The sequence below is a fragment of the Miniopterus natalensis genome, chromosome 9, assembly GCF_054644295.1.
Source record: "Miniopterus natalensis isolate mMinNat1 chromosome 9, mMinNat1.hap1, whole genome shotgun sequence".
NCBI lineage: Eukaryota > Metazoa > Chordata > Mammalia > Chiroptera > Miniopteridae > Miniopterus > Miniopterus natalensis.
In genome coordinates this window covers 37,094,247-37,118,827 of record NC_142089.1, presented here as the reverse complement: position 1 = coordinate 37,118,827, position 24,581 = coordinate 37,094,247, and the positions used below count along the sequence as shown (strand labels likewise).

The 24,581-nt window shown below is 39.7% G+C and overlaps 1 protein-coding gene across 6 annotated transcripts in view; it reads right to left on the bottom strand.

The window, feature by feature from the left end:
* Positions 1-24,581, bottom strand: part of NFIA (nuclear factor I A) — a 353,365-nt gene that overhangs the window by 103,631 nt on the left and 225,153 nt on the right. For all 6 annotated transcript variants that reach the window (XM_016205901.2, XM_016205899.2, XM_016205903.2 and 3 more), the window contains exons 4-5: positions 18,279-18,353; positions 2,013-2,130 (exon numbers count right to left, since the gene is read on the bottom strand). In XM_016205901.2, the coding sequence (XP_016061387.1) occupies positions 2,013-2,130; positions 18,279-18,353 (193 nt within the window). The remainder of the gene's footprint in view (positions 1-2,012; positions 2,131-18,278; positions 18,354-24,581) is intronic.

Below are 24,581 nucleotides of genomic sequence, written 5' to 3'. Positions count from 1 at the left end.
GCCATTTACTTGGTCTGTGACCTTGGGCAAGTAAATTCTCTGAACTTTGGGTTGATCCACTGTTAAATGGCCACACTGTCTAGACTGTAAAATTATGAAGATTAAGACATATCAGGTATGTAAAACACCTAATACAGTGCCTGTCACAGAGCAGATGATCAATGGATATTTGCACAGCATGAACAAATGACTGATTGGTTAACTTTTCTATATGTAGATCTGAGTAGTCTGGGTACATTTTCTAACCTATACACAGATAATTCTGCTGAGTCTATGTGTTTAAAGAATAACTTTAAAATAAAATCATCCTAAGAGAGTCTAATGAGACTAAAACAAACATACTACTGAGTTATTAACTACTGATGCTGTTTATAATTAGCTCCTTATCAGGGTTAGCTATTTGCAGAATACAAGAATGACACTAGCCTTTTAAATGACAGTATTAACAAGGTTTCCCCTCAGAGAGTCACAACAAAAGGTAACAAAATGGCTGGAGAAGTCAAAGGGATGGGGGTGAGGAGCACCGTTGGGGACATCCATGATACATGCACAGCACACATATGAAAAACAAACAGCCTGTCAATTTTTAAATTAATCGCTGCCCACAAGTGTTTGCAAAGCTTTTTCATGTTGACTGAGTGTAGCTATGTACAATGTCGCTTCTATCAGCAAACATTCAAAATCCTCAAAATGCATTAGCACCCGAAGGTGTTCACAATCTCATTCTTTTATTATAAATGCGCTTTGGATCTGAGACTTTTTTTTCTCCCGAGGAGCTGATACCACAGCAAACTGTAGGAACATTTAAACAACATCAAAGATGATGGTAGGATTTGGTGGTTGTATTTAGAGAATAACTGTTTCTTTAATTGCTTTCAAGGTATTAGTAATGACTAAGCTGATTTTTTTAAAATTAATAACAGTTAAAATTATAAAGTCAAGGTAAGAATGAGTCTCTACCAAAGAAAATGTCTATAATCTGGATATTGTTTCAAATCATAAAACTCTGGTACTGGCTTTCAGAGGAATATGCCTTTGTCCAATGTTTTTCTGCAAAGTAGACAAACATTAAAGATCGTTCTGCACCATTCTTTTCTTTGTTGTCACAGTCCAATGCTAAAGCCAATTTGTAAAAGAATATTGTGGGTTTAATGCCTAATCCCTTCCCCTTTGGTCCAGGTTATCCAGAGACAACAGGATCTTGCAAAAATGATTCATTTTGATTTTGGCTTTGTGACCTCGATGGGATCAAGCACCCTCTACTCATTATCTGTTGTGCTCTTCCAGCTTTACTTTTTTAAGGTCTCCAGTTGCATCAGGGTTTGTGATCCAGCCTTACCATACCACAGTACCACATTCACTTTTATAACCTCACATCAGGCTATCAAACAGGTTTATCTCTTAGGGCAACTCCAACAGACTGCATTTTGAGACCTTTGGAGGCTCAGTAGGAAAAGAGCTAGGACTGAGTTGGGTGTCTGCTGTGGGCATGGGGACTAGGACTGGTGTCATCAGCATCAACTTTGTGTCAAACATGCCAACACATACATCTGTTTCCCTAGTCAAGCCTCGTCCTTAATTTCCTGAGTATGTGCTACATTCATCAGCCGCCCCTCCTCCATGCCTTTGCTCAGGTCTCCACCCCACACGGAACAACGTTCCCTTTCCTTTCCTTCTCACCAACCCTAACCAACATTAGCACAGAGCACAAGTCACTCTTTCTGGATAAAGCCTTCTTTATTTTTATCCTGTTACATAATTTAACTCACTGTTTTTTTACTGTCTGGTGCGTGTGTGTGTGTGTGTGATTTATCTGTCTGTCCGTCTATTTCTCCTGCCTGTGCCATTTGCTTTCTCTTCCCCTTGAAACTAAAAGTCTATCGGAGGTAAACCCACTCTCTAGTACCTTCTACTGCTATAGGCACATTGCTAAGTGCCTAATAGGCCTAGAATTAAAATCAAGATGTATAACTATGAAGCACGACCTTCTAAAGAGCCATCGATCACCTTACCTGGTAGAGGATGTGCTGGGTAAAGACCTCCTCATGGCTCCCGGACTCATGCTGTAGTATGAAGAACTTTCCAAATCTGAGAGAGAAAAATTTGGGCCAGTTCCTGCAGCTATTGGTGCTAGAATAAAACAAACAAGAATAAAACCCCACATAAGTTAAATTCTCTGGATAAAAGATCAGTGAAAGTATATTTCAGTGTTGCATTTAACACATTTTATTTTTGAACTTATAGGGTAAGCTTATCCAAAAAAATCACTAATAAACTCTGACCTCAAAAGAATGTTGACAATAAAAATAGTCTCCAGCTGGAAAACATATCTTTTTCCTAATGTACCTTTCATCTTTTTTCTTCTTTTAATGGTAAATCATCACCAGGATTGCAATGTTCCTTGATGCTTTTAACAAAAGTACCTTCATGTTTTGGGTTGAAACTTTTCTTCAGTGACCAACCAAAGCGTTCCCTGGGCTTTTCTAACTCTGTCTGATCCTGATAGCTTTCACTCATCTGTATTTTGGAATTAGGTCTTAACTGCAAATTCATCTTTCTAATTTCTTGTGATGAGAAATGTGTGATTTCTCCTTAACTCTGAGTCACCTCAGCACCCCGCATACACCCTTTACTTTAATATTTGTCCCACCTAGGCAGGGCCTTCAAACTATGGTCCCCATGCCACAGTTTTGTAGATAAAGTTTTACTGGAAAACAACTAGACCCATTCATTTAGGTATTGTCCCTGCTTCCACTCTATGATGGGAGAGACAAGCAGCTATAACAGGGACCCTACAGTTCACAAAGCAGAAAACATTTATGGAGAAGAATTTGCCTATCTCTGATTTAAGGTACTGTTAAGGATAATTTTGGCTACATGTGATTTTCAAAGCAGACCCTGGTATGAAATGTGTTTCCCTGTAATTTTTGTTATGTCCTAGAGCCTCTAGATACCTTGTTTTCAGGAGTAGCATAATACATATTTTTAAACAAATAAAGGACATCTGTCAATCTAACGATGCAACTCTGTAAAATTAGTGGTGCAACTATATTAGTACAAAATATTTCCTCTCTTGAAAGATTATGCAAAAACAAAAACAATACATGTACTTACCACACTCAACTATAATTTGGGACTGTTGGGATTATACTATCAGCATCTAATATAAACCTGGACACCAGGAGGCAGTCAGTAAACACTGGTCAAATGAAATTGATTCCTCGTGAAAGGACAACCAATCAAGTAGGAGAATACTACCATCAAATGTGCATTTGTAATCTAGAAACATCACCCTGTCCTGAGAGTAGAAATGGTGGGGAAAAGGGTGGCAGTTGAAGAATATAATCAGTAAAACCACAGAGGCCAGTGGAGTCATTAAAATAAGATAAGATGGGAGTGTGATCAAAATTCGAGGTATGGGAAGGAGGAGTCTGGTGTAAGTTATTTAGAAGTTGGAATCAAGAAAAGGTGTTGACTTCCTAAGCTTGGTAATAATGGAAAAGGGGGAGTGTGGGATGAGTCCCAGGACTATTGCTTGGGGAAAGTGTGGTACATTCACAAAACGACAGAATCAGGGAAGACTGTGAGGGGATACAGCAATTTCTAAGAATAAACAGTTGCCTGATTAATAGCAATGGCTAAACCTTAATAATAACTGTTCATATAAAAACAGTCACTGCTAAGAAATGGAAAACTCTGAAATTCACATATGCATTTTGAAATTCAAACACATCTTTCAATGACAGGCTCTAATGGAGGAACAAATGGTTAGGCTTGACTGTACGTGTAAACAGTTCTAATTAATAATTTTGCTAGTCATTCCCTAATTTGCTTTCTATATTAAATTTATTTGCATATTTCCCCCTTTTATTTAATAATAGTTTATATTTTATGGGGGCTGATTATTCAGATATGGGTCCAGATCACCCATCATCCTGTTTAACAGCCAGGCATATCATAGGTACTTATTAATGGCTGTGCCTTCGTGGAACTTTGAGATTCACATTTCTCATTAACTAAAAAAGACGGATAAGGCTGATCAGTGTCAAGGGTCTGGATCTAGATTTTCTTCACAAGTTTCAGGATGGGGCTGAGGCCTCAGCAGGACGGAGCAGCTGCTTCACTCCTGAGCACGGAGGTAACCTCAGCAGCCCCACGCCCTCACTCTTAGACGGAAAGACAGAGCGAGATGTGAGTGAAACAGGCTTGATGGCACTGAGAGGAGGAGTCTGAGGCCCTCTCCCTCATGGTGAACATCCAGCTGTACTCGTATCTAACACTTTACCTATTATGTTCTGCCCTGGAAAAATGTCTTTTACCTTGATTATATTTTTAAAATGTCAAGGGAGAGAGAACAGGTGAAGGAAGAGAAACACACGTGTAAATATGGCATTCTCACCTCTCAGAGAGATTACAAAAATAACTAAGCCCACAGAAATGTTCCTTAACTTGCCCATGTGTTTACTTCCTGTGAACCACTCAGTACACTGTACCTGTCACCTAGCCAACAGCAGCAGGTGGCCTGGCAGCCTTGTGACACTTCCCAAAGTGTCTGCTGGACTTCTGGTGAGTAACTTTAGGGCTTGGCAAACTGATTGTGTGTCTTGAATTTTAAAACCTCACTAAATTTCTGAAGTGAGAATGGGTTTCACAACCTAGGTTAAGTAATCCTAATAATGCACAGACCCAGACTCTGCCTTCTTCAAAACAGACTTGTGAGGAACATCCCCTGGTCTCATCTGTGTGCATGTATCACACAGAAGTCCGGTTTATTGGAATGAATTTTGATTCAGTGGTCCTGGGATGGTCAAAGGGAAAGCCTCACATCTGAGGGTGGGGGTCACTGACCACATATCCCTGCAAAAGGGCTAGGTATTCTCAGGGCCTGTGATCTGAACAGGAGGATACTCAGAATTAAGAACTCAGAAGGCGGGCTTTCGGCAGGCTTCCCGGAGTACTGGTAGGGCCATGTTTTGATAAGTACTTTAAACATCTAACTTAATCTTCAAAACAACCTCTTCAGGAATGTATATTTTCTAGATGAGAAGAACTAAACCCTGGACTGAGGTTACATTACTTGTCCTGGATTACAGACAGGCAGGAAAGAAGGAGACCCAGGGGTAAAACTCAAGGATGCCTGACCCTGAAACCTCTGCTTTCCCTCCTACACCACCTCGACTCTCATGTGAAATACCTGCCTTAAACTTTACAGGACAAAAAGGTGTGCAGTGCCTCTGTCCCCGCAAGGTTTACCACCTGGTGGAATGGAAACAATACCTGAATGTCTAACGCCGCGCCGAGTGGGCTCCATCTCAAAGGAGAAATACAAAGAATGTGCTAGGGAAGTTCAAAGGAGTCACGGATCACATTGGCTTGTGGGATCAGAATAAGGGCTGATTTCAAGAAGAGTTGGCACTTAAGCTAAGCCTTCAAGGGTGGTTAGGATTTAAAGAGGCAGAGAAGGAGATAGGAGAGGGTTTCTAGGCCAATGACAAAGTATATGCAGAAGTTTGGAGACAGAAAAATGATTGGCGGGATCCATGACAGTTTGAGTAGGGAAACGATAATTGTTGCTTCTGAAGAACAGTAATATGATGACAGCATATAGAACACGAGATAGGGGATCGAGACTCTGGAGGTGGGGAGATGAGTCGGTAGGCTGAGATAGGTGCTGGCAAGAGGGAAGAGAGGCTTAAGCCATGTTGTAAAGAAAGAAAATAGAATATTCACAATGGATATGTCACCTCTTCCAGGAGAGTAAGCATGTATAAAAGACTGTTTCCAATTGTGCACTATGAAAGGGCATAAATAAGCAAATAATCATATTATTTTAACAAATATAAAATATCAATGATATATATACAGAGCACATATAATGTTTCTTAGCTACTAATGGTAACAAGTCCTGCAAATTAGGGAACTAAAAGTTTTCAAGGGTGAAGTGAGTTGTCCAATGTCTGCCAAGGATGTCATGCTGAGTTTCCAGTGTGTTACAGAGATTACACAGCCACTGCCAGTCAAACGTGGGGATGTTAAGAAAGGATTGGACCAACCACAACACTTCCTGTCTGTTCTATTTGTTGTGAAACCTGGTTTTGCTCCATTTGTACTTGACCATAGGCTTTACCATCCTTTAATTATCTCATACATAACATTTTCTCTCCAACTACATTGAGTACATTTTGAGGGCTATAAAGATATACATCCTAGGGTACAAAAAAAAGTGCTGATCTGGGCCTAGGAGAGATTGTCTAGAGTCCTAGCCCCGCCAATAACCACCTATGTGAGTTGGTGAAGTCATTTAAACTCTTTGGACTTCATAATTCTAATAATTATGATAAAGATGAAAACTCACCACTGAGGTTGCCACCACCACCCAGGCCTACAGCTATCACCATCACAATAACAAAGGCTAACATTTATTAAGCATGCTCTATGGGCCAGTCACTGCGCTAAGAACTTTAAGCACATCATTCCACGTAATCCTCACACCACCACTAGGAAGGAACTGAAGCAGGAATAGGTTAAGTAACTTTCATAGTTCAATAAGTCAGAAGGTTACACCAGGTAACCTTTAATTCTACAGATCCCACAGCCTCTTCTGTGTTCCTAAACAGTTCACCACAGTTCTATATACACAGCTGATGATCAATAAATATGCTCTGAATTAAGGAGAGTAAATAACTACCCTCTCATCATTTCCCCCCCCCCAAACTTTAACCAATACAAAATGAAGCTCAGAAATCTAGAAATATAGATAGCAAGACTGGCTCCTCAACTTTCCTAAATGGTATTGCAAAGTTCTAACCTGAACTTTGTGTGGATTTGGTTCCACTGTGGAATTTTTCTCCAAAGGTTCAATTTTGTTTCTTCCGATGTTATTTCTAAGTCATTTGTCCCCCATCCCTTTCTTCCCTGTCATGAGGAGAATGTAATCTTTGTGTCATTTCTTAATAAATGGCTTACTATTAAGAAATCATTATAGTAATGTGGGCTATTGGAAGAAAAGGGTTACTTTAGTAGCCAACCCTCTTAATGACCTGCTCTTCTGTACACATTAGTAGTTGGACAAGGTTGTGGTTATTGAACTTCTGCCATCCACCAGAGACAATCTGCTCAGGCTTGTACTGTTGGAAAGAGAAGATGATGTAAAAAAAATTCTATCCAAATTTTCAAACTACTCTTCCTGGGAGATGACAGAGCACTGAGTTTACAACTTGTTCAACAGGGACTGGCGGGGAGCACTGACTAAATGACCAGTGTGGCCAGCCTACTGCTGATGGCACATACCCTCTGAGAGGCTGCGTTCAATGAAATTCAACGAATATTTATGGGGCACGTTTAATGGGCCGGGCACTGTTCCAGATGCTTGAGATCCACTGGTGGACAAGGTATATAGAGACCCTGCCCTTGTGGGGTTTACATTTTACAGATTAACAATCAGAGTTGCCCTTTTTTCAAATGTTCATGGCAACTAAAGAACACGAAATAATGACCAATAGGTACCCCACCCCGAAACTATCAGGATTTATCACTTGATTTCCAGCTTATAAAATAACTATTGAAAAATAAAGAGGTAGATTTCTCTCCAGATGACATAACCTACGTACTCACTGAGTCTTTGGGAACTTGTACTTTACGAGAGCAGGGGGCGGGGGGGCAGGCAGGTTAAGGTCCAACAACAGCACACAGTTCCATGGGCCCAGCACAATTTCGTGTTGTTTTGCATTCTAGTGGCAGAGACTTTGTAAGAAAGTCCATGTCACTGCACAAAAGGGGTGAACATGGGAAAATACTTGTTCTTCTTTCCATCAAAGGCACAGTTGTAAACCACACAATGCTATGAAAACTCAAGCAAATCTGGAATCGTTGTTCAAAGGAATTATCTTGGAAAGTAATTTATGGCAAAAAATTCAACTCCTTTGTTATCTTTCTTTTACCGTAATATACTTCCTGAACACTGCCTTTGAGAAAGGGCTTTCAGAAAGAAAAAAATAAGTGTAGTCAAATTAACTCATTTTATCAATTTGTGCTTTCGGCCAGAGTTTCCTGACTGTGCCTATGAGGGGCTGTAAAACTGATGAATTTGCATGGAAAAAGAAACCAGTGTAAGTAATTTGTGTAAGAGGTAACACGGACATAGACTGTTATAATTCAGACACCCTGCAGATAGCAGACTGCTGCAGTGTGAGCAGTTACGGGTTAGAAAAATGACCACACTGCAGTCAGTCTGACTTGAATGGAAATCAATCATAAAGGTACTTTCTCTGCAGCTTGTATGGCCAGTCTTCAGTAACTCCTTTGCCAAGCAGATTTCTGGTCTGTAAACCATGCACTGATCTCCTTTTTCAACCCTTGCTTTCTGAAAGGTCTGACCAAATGCAGCCTAGGGGGATGGTTTTCCAGAATGGAAACATAAAAGAAAGGCAATGAACTAAAACGAGGAATCCCTTCTATGTAAAAATGAACTTCCTTGGGGTATAAGATTTAAGCAATGCTTTTTATGAAATGCGGCATTAGGTGCTCAAAGCCAGCAGAATGTTTTAACCCCATCAAAGGTATCTGCTAGCACAGACAGATCACTGTTTTTGTACATCCATGTTTTTGTGGACACAACTTACAAAATATGTGTTTGTGGTGGTAGAGGAGGTAAACAGTGAACTTTTTGTTTCTAAAAAAAAATGTTTTCCTTTTACTAAAATAGGAACAACTCACTGATACCATCTTCCTCCCACTCTGAACCATGAAGATGGTTTCTCTCTGGTAGATTATTGTGAGTTCAGTTTGTAAAATAAATGTGTTCAGGCACTTTATTGCTTTAAAGAAAGCTCAGGCTTGGATCTGAAGAAACATAGATATCTACTCCATAAAGAAAGGACTGTCTCTTACTTATTTCTGTATTCTCCTCAGCATGCAGTGCAGGATGCTTCATATAAATCACATGCAACAAATAGTTATTGAATCAAACTAAGATTATACGAGCTTATTAATGGAAAACGCTAAGAAGTAATATTTATCGAGCATTTATTATGTACCAATGTGATAGGTGTTTTACCTGAATTATCTGATTTCATCCTTGCCCCATCCCTATGAAATATGTATTCATATTATTTTCATTTACAAGTGAGAAAATTACCTGTGAGGTTAAGTAACATGATCAAGATCATGCAGCTAAATAAGTGGCAGAGCAGGGATTTGAACCCAGGTATCTCTATCTATCTGCCCAAATAATCAAAGGTAAAACTCATATTTCCAGTCTCCCTGTTTTCCCTTTGTCATCAATTACTGGGGAGATGAATTCAACAAGATTTAAATAGAAAAATAATTGTCACCTACCACTCAACTGGCAAAGCTCTATCTCCCGCTCCTTCTGCTCACTTTGTTTTTATAGGCCTTTTGAGTTACAAGTGTCTGCCAGTGTTTCACTGGAAAAAGGGCCCGACACTGGGTCTAGCAGAGCCATCCACTGGGGGTGAGCAATGCTGACTGATCTCCTGCATTAGTGGCTTCTGCCTTTGGGACTGAAATTGATTTTCTGCATTTCAGAGTATCATCTTGTCTTAGCTTTTGGTTGAGGTCATACGTGGTACCAGCTTAGTATCTGATACAGCCTCAGCTGTGGGATTAAGTCTTCCCTGTCAGGGGATGGATTTGATAGCCTAAGAGGTCTTTTCACCACAATGATCTATAAACCAGGGAAGGGCTTCTAAACATAAGCCCCTTAACCAAGAGTGCACTGGGACTATCTGACCATTAGCCATCAGGAAACCAAACTACATCAACAGAGTCCCATCCCAACAACCTACAAATCCAGCTGTCTATAATAATAATTCTCAAAATTTTCACCAAGAACTGTTTAATTTTTTTCAGCTCCATCTACTGAAAAACCCTAATATGTACTCACATCAATCGCATACTAGATGAACTCAGTTCCAGCATCTGACCTAATGTGTGGCTTTGCTGAGTGTGGACTCTGCCAACCTCGGCCCAGCATGCCTATAGTCACTAACAACAGTCTTTGGAATCAGCAAGAGGTAGCTACGATGATATATTCTAGCCCAAATTTCAGTAATATTTGTGGTCTTATTGTGGGGTAATATAAGATTTCTGTCAGGCTTTTAGAAATCCTAAAAATGCCTTTTAGTTCTCCAATATTACCTATTAGATACGAATATCTGTTCTTAAAAAAAATTGAGGCTTATGAGAGCATAAAGGTTTACTAAAAAAGAGACTGTCAGTGATGACCTCCAGTTATTCACAGGGAATTTTTATGTCCATAATTTGAGAGAAAGTAAAATTTTTGAATATTACAGAACCAAGTATTTTAAAAACTCTGATAAAAATGACCATGGTATGGCTAGTCACTTTAAAAGCTGTTATTTGTGTCAGTGTTAGATTTAGAATTTTAAAACACCTTGTTATCCATTAGATACCCTGGAAGAGAAAATTCCAGAATAATGCAGAAGCATAGGCTGTGGGTAAAAGTTCATGGAGTAAGAATTTTCTGGCTCCCTAAAGTAAATGAATTAGATCTAGCGTTGCCATGCTTTTATTCTATCAGAGTTAATAATTATGAAGGGGTCACTAGGATGGTTCTTCTAATAAATTGACTTTTGGAACATAAATTCTAAAATCGGTCATTCTTAACTTATACACACACATACAGACACACAGGTACATGCAAAATATATACAGACACACACACATATTTTAAATAAGTTTTCTGATAGTTTGTTTAGCTCAAGGATCAGTTCTGAGAACACAGTGAGAGATCAGGGACAGAGGCTTTGTTCAGTAATCATCATAACAGTTACCATTGTTGAGTATCTACTATATGCCAGATACCTGTCATTCTCTCGCATTATCCTTAAAACACTCCTGAGAGGTCTTACTATTTCTAGTACTCAAACTTAGGCCCAGCACAGAGTTAGCACTTAATAAATATTTGTTGACTGAATGAATGATTATTACCTATGAGGAGAACACAGTGAACAAGAGAGAAATAGTACCCAAAGTCATACAGTTAATAAGTGGCAGAGCCAAATTACCAACTCTGTATCCTGGACTATTTTATGATCCCATGCTGCCATCTTGCATATAGATTTTATATACCATATTATACACAGGAAGCATAACCAACAAGTTACCTGGAAAAGATTAGAAACAGATGAACATATGAATAGAGATCATGAAAACAAGTTAGTATTTACATCAAGGTGTAATGTTTTCTGCTTCTCCCTGAGTCAAATTTTAGGATTAGATGTGCATAATTTGGTAAATTTAGCAGGAGCTTTAGCTAAGAACAAAACAAAAGGCCCCCTAAATCCTGCTATGAGAAGTCTCACTGCCAGCTCTGACCAGGAAGGCCGTGGGAACATGAGTGCAACAGAAACACCTGGACCTTGGAGTGTGGCACCGACTGATGAATCTGCTGATGCTTGGGCTTGTTCCTACCATAGTTCGAAATTCAGCTGACACTGTGGTCATAACACCACTGCTGGGGACACATCAAACACGGGTACATGCACATTTCAATTTGTAGGTAAGGTGGGACACCTCTCACTTCATGTGGCTCTTCCTCTCTTCAGTAAGGAGAGTAGGGTAGGAAAAAATCAGGCTTGGCAGCCCATACTGTGAGCCGGGATTCAGAAGAAAGAGTAGTGTGGAAAAATTTATATTACACCAGTCCTTTCCATTTGCTGCCAGCTTTAATGTCCCAATATTTGCCCCAACTATGTCTAAAAAATCTAAAGAAAAGAAATTATGCAACAAAACCACCTCCTGAACTAATTCAATTGCTGTATTTATTTTGACAATTTATTGGATTATAGTAGAGGAAACACACTAAATTAAGGCAGCCAGGCTGGCATTTTTCTGCCTAAGAGCATGGCAATATTTAATATTTTCTCTCTCTAGGAGGGATTGATTAAAACTAGAAAATGAAACATTTGCAATGTCATGATATATTCAGGATGAGGTGGCTTAAACTGGCAAAGTGAGAAAATATATAGGGCCTATCAGTCCTTCCTACTCTATAACTTAACGGGTTCTCTTTAAAAACTCTGGAAGGGGAGCCATTGACTTCTACAGATGGAAAATGTGTGATGTTCATTTTAAAATTACTAGTAGAGCCTGCTATTGACCATCTAATTATGCCGAGTTCCATTTATAAACATAGCTAACCACTAAGTTTATGGAGACTTTTTGTGCTGCTTTAATAGGATATTGATCGAGAGCATAGTTTGAGTGTGCTGCCATCGGATTGTGTAATGGCAAACAAAGGCAAGGTCACAGCCACTGCTCCTGCTAGGCTGCAGTCTATTTTTTATTACAATCTTTTTGTTTCTTCCTTTAATGTTCAAACCCACATGGTTCTTTCAAAAGAAGAGCTTGCTTAAGAATATAACTTATTTTTAAAATTAATTTCCATGCAATGATCACAGCTATCGTGTTACTTAACAGAGAACCAACAGGCCACTAGTTCGGAAAAGAAAGTGTCTGCTCTATTTCACTTTACTAAAGATCTAAAACACTGGAACTATGTAAGTGGCACCCAAAGGACTGGACGTCTGGAACCTCTATCCTACATCCTCAACTTCCTAATGAGGCCTTCTTTGCAAAAACATTTTGTAATGTTTAAGTTTGGGCTTGTTCCTATCAAAGAGCTTCATTTTCTTATTGCACCTTGTAACTGAGTTATTTCTGCTGTAGTAGCTCTAGCATGTCAGGTTAGAATACTGCTGATAGTTTATACTAAATCAGCCAGAAAATCCAAGTGTATGGCTATGGGTACCCAAAGACACACACGGAGGACCCAGAAACTTAAAAAAGCAGTTTAAAAACGAACTGCAATTTGGATCTTAACAATGATTCCTGTGTAAGAATATAGAAAGAGTACACTTTTCTTAGGCAGAAAACAGCCACTAGGGTGCCACCTCATGCCAGGCTGAGGCATATGCCTGGCTCCATTCACTCCTGCTCTCCATTGACAAACAGCCCGGGAATCCTGGAGCCACCCAGCAGCCCAGCTTTGTGGCAGAGCCAGGACAATTCAGCTGCTGGATTTTAATAGATTCTGCAGCAGTGCAGCAGGAACCAAAAATCAGTCTGGGTAACTGAGAGCGGTTTTCACACCCAAAGACTCTAAGGCTGGCCACAGTGTACTGAGAACCCTGGCTTTTCAAAATTCCAGGGCCATGAAGTCATCCTCAGCCACGAAGTTTACTTAACCCTTGCAGCGGCTCGGGTGCACAAACCGCTGCCTGGAAAACTAGAACCCACCAGGCCAGAGTTACAATGGCCTGTGTGTATTTGCGGTTTTCCTCTTTCCCAGCGAAGTATTTAGGGTTTCGGAGGCGCTCCACCAACTTCAAGTAAAATAGTCAGCACTTTAGAAGGAAATGGGCAGAAGAAGTGGATTTTTCGGGAGGACTTTCTGGGTTCATACCAGAAAGGATATTTGACAGCCTCAAAGCACACACTTGGAGGGAAACACTGGTACAAAATAAACAAGAGTGGGTGCCTACCCGGAGAGCTATCTAAGAGTGCCAGTTAGCAGCTCGTAGAGTGGGCTCTCTATATGGCAACTTCATGGGAAAGGGCCCCATCTGAAAATGCTGCAAGAAGGCTTTGTTTGAAAATGCAGCATCATGTAAGAGCCATCATCCCAACAGATGGTTCCTGTCTCCTTCCTCACAGTATTATACTCAACTTCAGTGATTCTGAACCAGTGTTAGCCCTGGTAAACACCCTTCCCCAAAGCAGAGAAGACATCTCTCTTTCTCTCTGGCACAGTATCTAGTGGTCTGAATAGTGTCCTCTCCTCCCAGGAAGAAATAAATAAATAACTAGAACAACTTTCAGATGGTCCTATCACCTGGGGGAAGAGGTGGGAGAACAAACATATATTTACTTTTATGCTATAATACTTTCTTTGCTGCTAAGAGAAACAGGACTCTCCTTTCTTGCCTTTCATCAACTCTAGATAATGCAAAAAATAAAAATTAAAAAAAAGAAAAGAAAACACAGGAGGTAAGAGTGAGAACGGAATTAGGGGGATACTCCAACAGCTCCATGCATCTAATCAGTATAATAACCTTGTTGCCCGACTCTCACCACTGAATGTGTGGGGCTAAGCCAGCAGCTTTCTCGTGAGTTTCTCTGCCATTGCTACCATGTAGAAACACGATTATAAACAACAAACTTAGAGCATGGTTATTTCAGTGAATCCTCATGCAGAAATACTGAAATAGCATCTCCCTCCTCTATTAAATTTAAATGGAGGAAAACTAAAAACAGAAACTAACTGGAAACCTGGGGAGAGTAAATATTTATATGAGCAAACTTAAAAACTGAATGCTAAAGAGCCAGGAAAAGGGAAACTTTTCAAGCTAAGGCCACCATTAGTGTGAAATTTCCAAACTATATATTTGGTCATAGGTGGGTGCAGCTGGTGGGACTGGGTGGGGCTCAGATACATAAGAAGGTGTTGAGAAAAAATGTGAAGCACAGTGAAGAAATTCTAAGACATTGAGGCCACTGAAAACATCCAGGTAAAAAATGAAACTACAGAAAGAGTTAAAAGGTCACACCGCCTGGGGGAGTGGGAAATAAATAGATGGAGTACAGGTGAATTTTAGGGAAGCAAAATTATTCTGCATAATACTCTAATAATGCATTATGCATTTGTCAAAACACATAAATGGCCCGGCTGGGCATGGCTCAGCGGCTCCGTATCAACCTAGGATCCAGGAGATAGCAGTTTGATTCCTGGTCAGGGCACATGCCCAGGTTGCAGGCTCGATCCCCAGTAGGGGGCGTGCAGGAGGCAGCCAATCAACGACTCTCATCATTGATGTTTCTCTCTCTCTCTCCCCCTAAGGCTTTCTCTCTCTGAAATCAATCAAGACATATTTTAAAAACAAAGAACAAAAACAAAAACAAAACTGCATAAATGTATAACACAAAGAGTGAACCCTAATGTAAACTCTGCAGTTTGGTTAATATAATGTGTCAATGTATCAGCTCATCAATTGTAACAAATGTACCACACTAACAAAATATGTTAATAATGTGGGAAACTATTTAGCAAGTATACTGAAATTCTGTACTTTCTGTTAACCTAAAACCATAAAACTAAACCTGCTCTAAAATATTGTCTATTCATTTTTTTAAAAAAATCACACCAGAAAATAAATCCAGGGTAAAAATTATCTCACTTGTTTTACCTGAAAATAGTTTTAACCTTTTTTAATGTACACATTAATAATCTAAAAGTTGATCAACTCTAAATTATTATTTAATAAAAGCACAGGATCTTTGGATTCAGTTTAGTTCTATAATGCAGGTAAAGGAAAAGTTATGAGAAAAATGTCTGCAGTCTGCTAGCTGAGTAATAGCAAAGTAAAATGAGCAAGTTTCTTAGCCTCTTAGAGCATCATGGTCTCCTTCTGTATAAAGGGACAATAACAGCAACCATGGGAGGACTGAGTAAGTTTACAAAGTGCCTAGCAAATTCCTGGTACATGGTGCATGCTTAATAAATGCTAGCTACTAATTTTTCATGTTAGTGTTGGATCACGCACTTAACAGCACTAACATCATGGGTTTAATCAATGTATGTGCTAGTTAGCTTACTTCTATTTTCAAGGTTGCAGAATGCACCCAGCCCCACTCATCTGTAAAAAGTGTCTGCTGCACCTCTAAAACAGACACTTAGCACTTCCTCCCTGGGCAAGGGGTCAGCATTGTGAGGAGTGGGTAAGGATTTTGACTCCTTCATGTGGCTTGAGTGCTAAATCTTTCAGAAAGGTGTGTGGGTGAGGACACCTGAGCTGGGAAATCCTTACTCCAGCCACCGAGGCAACCTTGAGACATATACCCTGACAAACCTGGATTAAAGATCTGCAAGAGGGAGGCGGCTCTGGATGGTAGTTTGGCCTGAAGCCACCATTTAGCTGACACAGCCCAGTCCCACTCTTGCCAAACAGTTTCAGTCAGCATGAGGCCATGTGTGAGTGAGTCCTAGAGCGATTACGCAGCAGTGTGCAGAATCGAAAAGCATTCAAGAGCCGAAGGCCACTCGTGATGCCAGGCATCAGCAACACAGCCTCCTAAGCGCCAACAGGAAGCAAAACCAGGTCCCTCTGCAAATTCATTCTGAGGTCCAGCCATACCCTCTGGCAGTCTTGAAGGCAGTTTTAGAATTCACTTGGCAACCATGCCATCACAGGCTGCATGGAGGTCTAATCAAGCTTGGAACTGATAAGCCCTGGGATATAAGACCTTAAAGGGACATACAGAGAGTGGAAGAAGGAAGAGGTTCCAGGGATGTTTCTGAGCAGTGTGAGCCTTCTCATACGCTAGGCCTCAGACACTGATGATAATGAAGATTAAATGTAAGCATTACAGCAGCCAGCGTAGATTAAAAAGGACTAGTGCTCCAATCTCAGACTTCAAAAGATTTTCACTTTCTGAGGTTATCTGGATTGTAGTAAGGGCTCAATCAACGTATTTCCTATAATGTCACTATGATAGTTGTACCCTGATATTTCAGGCTGTATTAGTTATTATTAAAATTATAAGAAAAATGTGAGCTAATGATTGTTAAAAGTCCTAAAAAGTTATATATGTGTATATATGCGTGTATATGTATATATGTGTGTACGTATATATGTGTGTGTATACATATGTATGTATGTAGACACATACACAGACAAGTGCATGGCTATTTGTCTAGGGCAAGTAACTGGCTAATTAGCTATGATATATCCTCCAGATTACCAGGGCAGTCTAGTCTCTACTTCACTGGTTGCTACTTTAAGCATACTTCATAATACGACAGCAACTTCTCCCTTCTATCTCACAACCAACTGTTCCTAATAACGTATTCCTTAAGTTTCTGACCCCCATGCCATTCCAGGACACCCCTGTGTCAACCAAGGGTCCCTTATGCCCAGAATTCTAACATCCGTAGTTACCTTCCTGCTATTTTCTGTCTAGCCTCACACTGTAGATTTCAAGTTCCCTTGGGCCAGTCTAACAGCATGGCAGTTCTAGCATTACACAGATTAGCTTAACCATTTACCTCCTGTTGCACTTTGGGTAAACGACTTCAATAGACCCACAATTTAACTCATTTGTAAAAATGAGAATAATTTCTTATCTGACAAGTTTATTGCAAGGATTAATCTATGTTACCTACATGAAAACTTAGCACAGTGCCTGGCAAGCAGTGCTCCACCATCGTTCTCTATCTACACCTCTGCCCGACACCCCCTGCCCCCACCTTGTATCCCATTTTTGGATTCTTAAGGGCTTTCTAGCCTTAAGGAATAAGAACAGACAGAATCCAAACTGTGAGATCAGGACGGCTCGGCACGCACGACCTGGCCTCTTTTCACGAGACTGACTGGCTCGCTGGGCAGGGGAGGGGGTGGGGTATGAACTTGAAAAGAAAAGATTTCTTTTTACCCCACCTCAATCCACAAATGACTTGTTTCAGCTTTAACCCAATTTTGACAAGGTATATTTTACCTACAAGAGATATTTTGAAGTAGGAAGGAATAAAAAATGTTAATCTTTGGTATTTATTTTTTCTTTGTTATTGGGACCCCAAACATCATAGTCACTGTGAGTATGCTTTTAAATAAAAACGAAAGAACGTTTTTGAGGGAGGGCAACTGTGTGTGTGTACCTGAGAGAGAGTGAGAGAGAGCGAGAGCGAGCGAGCGAGGGGGGGAGAGAGAGAGAGAGAGGGAAAGAGAGAATCCTATACCTTCCCCTTGGACTGTCTGGATTATGTCATAGCTAATACACAATCAATGACCCTTTGATCAATGGAACAGGGTGGTGACAGGTACTCTTAATTCACTGTTGTTGGTGATTATTGACAAGCTGGTAATGATCATGCTGTCCTGTGCCACTCATGCGGAGGGCATTAGCATTCTTTAAAGGTCAAAACCTTTTTTTTTTTTTAAAGCAGAATTTTTAGAAATCAGGGAAGCCTCAGACTTTCTAAAAACCAGGTTCACACTATAAACTAGGGAATATGTGAGACACTCAGGATTTCAGTTCTTTCCATATGTCTCACATTAAAATGACATCAAATTTTCCTGATTTAAATTCTTGGCTGTTAAATAAACAGCGTGGCAAAATTCTTCCAACGGGTGAATGAAAAGGGGATTCTGAAAGCTATTTGTGTCTCCAGGAGGCCTAGGCAGAAAGTAAGCACAAACTGAAGGCAAATCTGTACCAAATCAAAGCAAAATTATACTTACTCTGTGACACTCTTACTAGCTCCGTCACACTAAAAACACCTGATGTGACAAAACTGTCCTGGAAGCCCAAATGTCCTGGGGAAACAAAAACAAAAAAAGCAAAGTGTCAAAAGTAGAAGATACTTGGCAACAGAATCCTAAACATGAGTTTCATTGTGATTAAAAAATATGATGTCTAGTTTCATATTCTGGTCTGGATAGAGTTTCCGTGGGAGGGCACAGTCATTTAGTTATGTAGAAGTTTTTTTGGTTTGAATCTGGAGGTTATGGAAAGCTATGACACAACAACTGGGTGATTTTTGAAATGGTTAAACAAAACAAAAAACTCAACAGGAAATCTGAAACAAAAGATGATTTAAAATAAATGGTTACCTTGGCTGACCTCTGAGACCTCAGCAACTGGGATGAAAACAGCCTACCTAAGAATCAGCCCAGATAGCTAAATTCCATAACAGTTTTTAAACATGATTTTCTAAAGAAACATCTGATGGGGATTAGCTATCCATTCATTCAAATCAAACAAGATTTAAAAATGTTCCCTTCATTTGTAGAGGAAACACAGGGTAAATCTTTAAAAAGCCAGGCTGGAAGAAGCAAGCCCCTTAAAAACCATTGAAACATAAAAATAAATTCTTTGAGCACAGATAAAATTTAAATTTGTTTCAAGAACAAGAGGTTTTTGTGGGAGGGTTGGGTCTTTTTTTTTTTTTAAAAAAAGAAAAGATAAATGAATAGTACAAAATGACTTAATCATTGCATTTTGTATCTGCTTCATTTTGGCTGGATATAATTAATTTTCTTTAAGATATGTGATATTGGAGGGGGGTTGCAGGGTGGAGGGAATCAATGAGGGGGGAAAAGAAGAGCCTCTGTAATACTTTCAACAATAAATATAAATTTAAAAAATATCTATTACAAATATTATCAACTGCTTATTTATTTTTATAGTATGTTTAGGAGCATTAGGAACATAAAACTTACAAATGGCAAGGAATACATAATTGATGATATATCATTCCCCCTCTGCCTCTAAGGTTTTCTCACTTTATGCATCTCACATAGGCAGAACCTAGTGAGAGAGCAGTCTATTGGGTTAATGTAACCGCCTGATTTAAAATTAGGGCCAAAGGAGAAGTTGAGGGCTGAAAGGAATTTTTAAAAAATAACTGTTCTTTGAAAAAAGGAATACACCTTTAAAAAATGCAACATAAGAAAAAAGACCAATTTGAATATATAACAAAAAATTCATAAGTGAAATTTATTTTATTGATAAAAGCTATTTTGTCCACTACGAGGGGGAAGCACGTTTACCTATGGCACATTATGCACCACAAAACATTAAATGTCATGGACATAAACACATACAAAAAATCAGCATGTTTTGCATTATAAATGGTCCTATAAATTATTCTTTTTTCTCTTGGTTACATTTGACCTCTGCATAAGAAAGTTTTTTACTGAGATTTAAAAGAAAATTTTCAATTTTTAAAATCAAATACACAATCTATAATATTTTAGATAAATAGCTCTAATTTTTAGGATAGTCGATAACCATAAATTGCTTTGTAAAATAAAATAACACCATGTGTGGTGATGGACGTTAGTAACTAGAATTATTGTGGGGGTCATTTCACAATATATCTATATAGTGAATCCTGCTGTACAGCTGAAACTAATACGCCACATAGCAATTACATCTTAATTTAAAAAAGAAAATATATATACACACTACAATTTTTAAAAATGGAAAAATTTCATTTGAAGACTTAAGAAATTTCACTTCCCAAGTAACACACACCCAGGTATTTAGTTGAGTGTTATTTGGAAAGTGCCTGAGGTGTTGTCTCTTGGATTAAAAGAACTGAGAATAAAAATAAATCAATCAATAAAAGTTCTCTAACGTGGTCTTGGCAAAATAGACTATGATACCTCTTCCTATTATGACAATATTCAGATCACATTTATCCCACAGCCCATAACAAAGGAAATCCAACCACAACATACATTAAGTTTGACTTAAAACACGTACAACAATGGCAAGGAAATTCGTAGTTGAATAGGAAGATCTGGGTTGATCTCCAGCTCTTGCTCATCTCTGTCTATGTCACCTGCCTGCGGGCTCATACTTGTTCCAGTTCCAACCTCTGAAATTCCTTATTTTTAGGACAATTTAACATGAATTTCTGCACAGAGAGAATGTGAACACACATTCATTAATCCTGCTACCAAAAAAAAAAAAAAAAAAGCAAGCAATATAAATTGAAAACTAATTTTAGTTTGACATAAGGGCTTGGAAAGGGGTAACCCCTGTGTTCATCCACTCAAACTCACCCTGTCCTAACTGTCCTTTTACTTTTGTCAACCTCTTAAATGCTGGTGTTCTCCAGGGTTCATGCTCATTTCTCTATACATATCTCATTTCTCTATACCTATTTCCTAAGTTATCTTCTCTATTTCTATGATATCAGCTACTAGGCTTGACTGTGATATTTGTGAAAGCTAGATAATGTTTGTTTCATTCTCTATTGTATTTAATGCCTGGGACAAAGCAGTAAGTGAATATTTGCTGAATGAGTAGATGAATGAATCTATAAGCCAATGGCTCTCAAAACTTTATCTTTTGCCCCGTCTTTCTCCTGGGTTCCTAACACATGAATCAAAATGTTTATCGCATATTTCTATCCAGATAGCCCACGGGTATCCTCAGACCCAACATGTCCAAAGCCAAGCTCATTTTGTTCTCCCCCAAAAACCTGTTCTTACTCTTTGACTTTTCTACACCAATGAATCATCCCCCGTTCATCTGGTTTTCTATGTTTTGGTGTCATCCCTGACTCCTGCCTCTTATGAATGCCCACATCCACCTAATCCCATGTATTCAATTCCTTACTATTTCTCAACTCCGTGTACATCTCCATCTCCCTCCTACAACTGTGGCTCAGGCTTTTCCCAATTCTTACCAGCTTTCTAACTATGTTCTCCATCATTGGTCTTGGCTTCTCTTCTAGTCCATTCTCCCCTCTGCAGTCAGAGCTGTCTTACTAACTGGCAAATCTGATGATTCATTCATTTATTCAACAAGTATGTGTTGAGCCCCTACTGTGGGACAGGTGTGGGCGTAGGGGTTTGAGATACAGTCCTACCTTCAGGAAATCTATAGTCTATGATTAAAGAGAGCTGAAAATGTAAAAGAAACAAATTATTTTAAAAATTATAAATGGTATAACTTATATGAAGGAAACAAACAGGAAAAGCTTTAGAAAGGGTGGTTAGGGAAGGTCTCTCTTAAGAGCTGACATCTGAAAGATACTAAGGAGACAGCCAGGAAAAGTGGGGAAAGAGTTCTTCAGGCAGAGAGATTAGCATGTACAAAGGTCCTGAGGTAGGAAAGAACAAGGTGTTGGAGAATCTAAGAGAAATCCAAAGTGTTCAGCGACCACTACCCTGTCAGAAATCTTGCAAGAGCCTCACAGAGAGTTCAGGGTACAGTACAAACTCCTTCACATGGCATACAACCTCCATGTAGCCTCTGTTTTCCTCTCCGGTCTCATTTTTTATCTTTTATCTCTTGCTTCCAGCCCTACTCCTTGGCGTAAGTGAACACATGTCCCTCCAGGGCCCTGGTCCAGCCCCTGCCCTCACACTGCTTCTTCTTCCTGGTCTCCCTCTCCTGACTCTTTGCTTGGCTACCTCCTACTTGTCTTTAGGACTCAGCTGTGTTGTCACCTCTATCAAAAGCCTTCCCTGATTACCCCATGGTTGGAGAAGACTCCTTTTCTCTTTTCTGAATATGGACCTGCTGTACTATGTATGGTTCTAATCTAGGACTTAGCACACTAGATTGTAATGTTGTCTTTTTCTCATATTAGACTGTGAGCCCTTTGAAAAAGGGCATCTTCTGTGTCTCCAGTCCTCTAGGTCCTAACACAGTGCCTGGTAAGCAACGAGCACTCCAGTCATGCCTCTGAATAAACACAACTCAGATTGGGCTCAAGTATGTGTATTTTCCTTTCCATAAAAATGTCAGCAGAGATTTTTTTTTCTGTCTCTGTCTCTCTCTCTCTCTCTCATCTCTAGCAATACAGTCTGAACTAAAACCGAGTCAGTGTGCATCTGAAAGCTATTAAAAGGAACCATCCAAAGAGTCCTTCCAAACCAAATGGGACAAGGAAAGGATAGACAACTCCTTTAGATAAAGCTTCTGATCAAGAAGGTGCCATCAGGTTCTCTGATGAGAAATGTCTGGGGGTTGTCCTATGATTGTGGTTATGGCTCAAACTTTGGGAAACCAAGGAAAAACAGAGTTGAGGGCAGTGTTATTTAATAAACATAACAGGCAAAAAAAACCCAGAACAATTTAGTCTGAAGCTTAAACTAGGGGTCTTGTGCGATCCTGAGAAAGTTGCTGCCAAAATAATGATTTGACCCTCCTTCCCCTCCTAGCAACCGGCCTCAAAGGCTTATTTTAGTAGAACGTGTGCAGTTTAGAAGGAGAAATACATGTGAATGCACAATAACCAGAAAAATAAAAATAAAGAGAGTTATTTCACAAATCCGGACAGGATCATCTCTCACAGTATTATGAGATTATCAAATAGCCTTGACTACTTTATCTTCGCAATGTGCCCCCAAGGAAAGGTCTGTGTAAACACGCTGTGTAACTTTGAATGACTATGAAACTGGATTTGTTCCTTCGCCTATTATTTAGAAACCCACTGATCCAGTGGAAGACAGCAACAAAAACTGAAACCTGAGAAATGATGGAAAAAATGACACAGCTAATGTAATCACTAAGTGAACCTGAGCAGATTAATATTTTGTTCTCGCTAACACAAGCCAAATTGTAAAAATGACTTTCAGGGAAATAACACTAATCTGGGGTTTTCTACTTTATGGCAAGATGAGAGAAAAATGGGAAAGAACATAAAAAGGTAAATTTAAGTAATTCTGACGCATTAGCATTAAAAGATCTTCAGTTGGAGAGCTGATTAAACATTCCCAAAAGGTCCCAAGATTTACATTTTGAATAGGGTCTCTCAGAAATGAGTGCAAAACATATACTTCTGTTAAGCACATCTTAGATGAAAAGCCAGGCTGGGTAATGATCGGACCCTCTCTCCAATTCTGAACTCATGTTCAGGAGCAATTCAGAGGAGATTGGAATAAGGAGCACATCCTTTTTCGTTTTATATAAAATGGCTAAAAAGTTCATTCACTGAGGTCTTGTTCAGTGAATTCCCAATTAGAGTAGAGATTTCAATACCTTGGAGTCAGGCCTACTCACAGTGGGGAGAGATTAGGCTTTCGAAGAGAGGCAAGAATATAAAACGCTGAATTCTTTTACGGGTGGTTAGGAAAAGCAGCTCTCTTTACCTCGATGATATCAGCAGTTATGGAAAATGCCATTATATGGGAACTGAATTTCATCTCATGAAGGGACTGAACATCTATCTACCTTTTAACAGGCAGGAATAGAGAAAAAGTTTGATTTGCCGAGAGACAGGTAACCTTGCAGAACTGTTCAGAGGTCAGGGGAAGAAACAGCTGGGAACAAACCACCCAGAGGGCTGGCCTTTAAAGAAAGTCTGAATGTCCATGGAGCAGAATGAATGCATCTGAGGAGGAAAGTCTGATGGTGTTTCTGGTTGTCCTGTTGGAATAGCAAAAGACTCTTAGCTCTAAATGATCAGGTCTTATCTGGCTAATGGATGCAGGCCAACTACAATACACAGGTCATTAGAGGGAAAAGAAGGTATCTATTGTCCCTTGGTCAATAAGGTTCCACGGCAGGGAAAGACAGGCTACTCTCTGGGCCTTTCCTTCTTGTCCATCTGGGCTCCTCAAAGGGAAAAGAGCTCCCTCACTCTCACACTCTTTACATTCCCCAAGTATTTGGGATTGCCTGTGATGAACTAACTCCTAATGACACTGCTCTCAGGAACTTACTCTTTGGTCCTTCACCTCATCAACACTCTCCTCTCTGGAATTCCAATTTCTCCTCTGTGAATTCCCCACTAGCTCATCTGCCACCTGAGGGAAGGGATGTCACTCCTTCTTCTGCCCCTGGGCCCCGGTCAGCGCATTTCTGGAGTGCTCAGGCAATACCGCTAAATCGAGCAGAGCTTTTCCTCCACTTGTCTTAACGGCACAGCCTCTTTCTGCTTTATCAGACGGGCATCTGTTTACCTGTCTCAGCGCTATACTCCTACTACACACCGGGCAAGGCAGGGCTGTCTCTCAGTATCTTACACTGCCCGCAGGGCCCAGCACAAACCCTGTCCTAGTTGTGTAATAAATATTTAC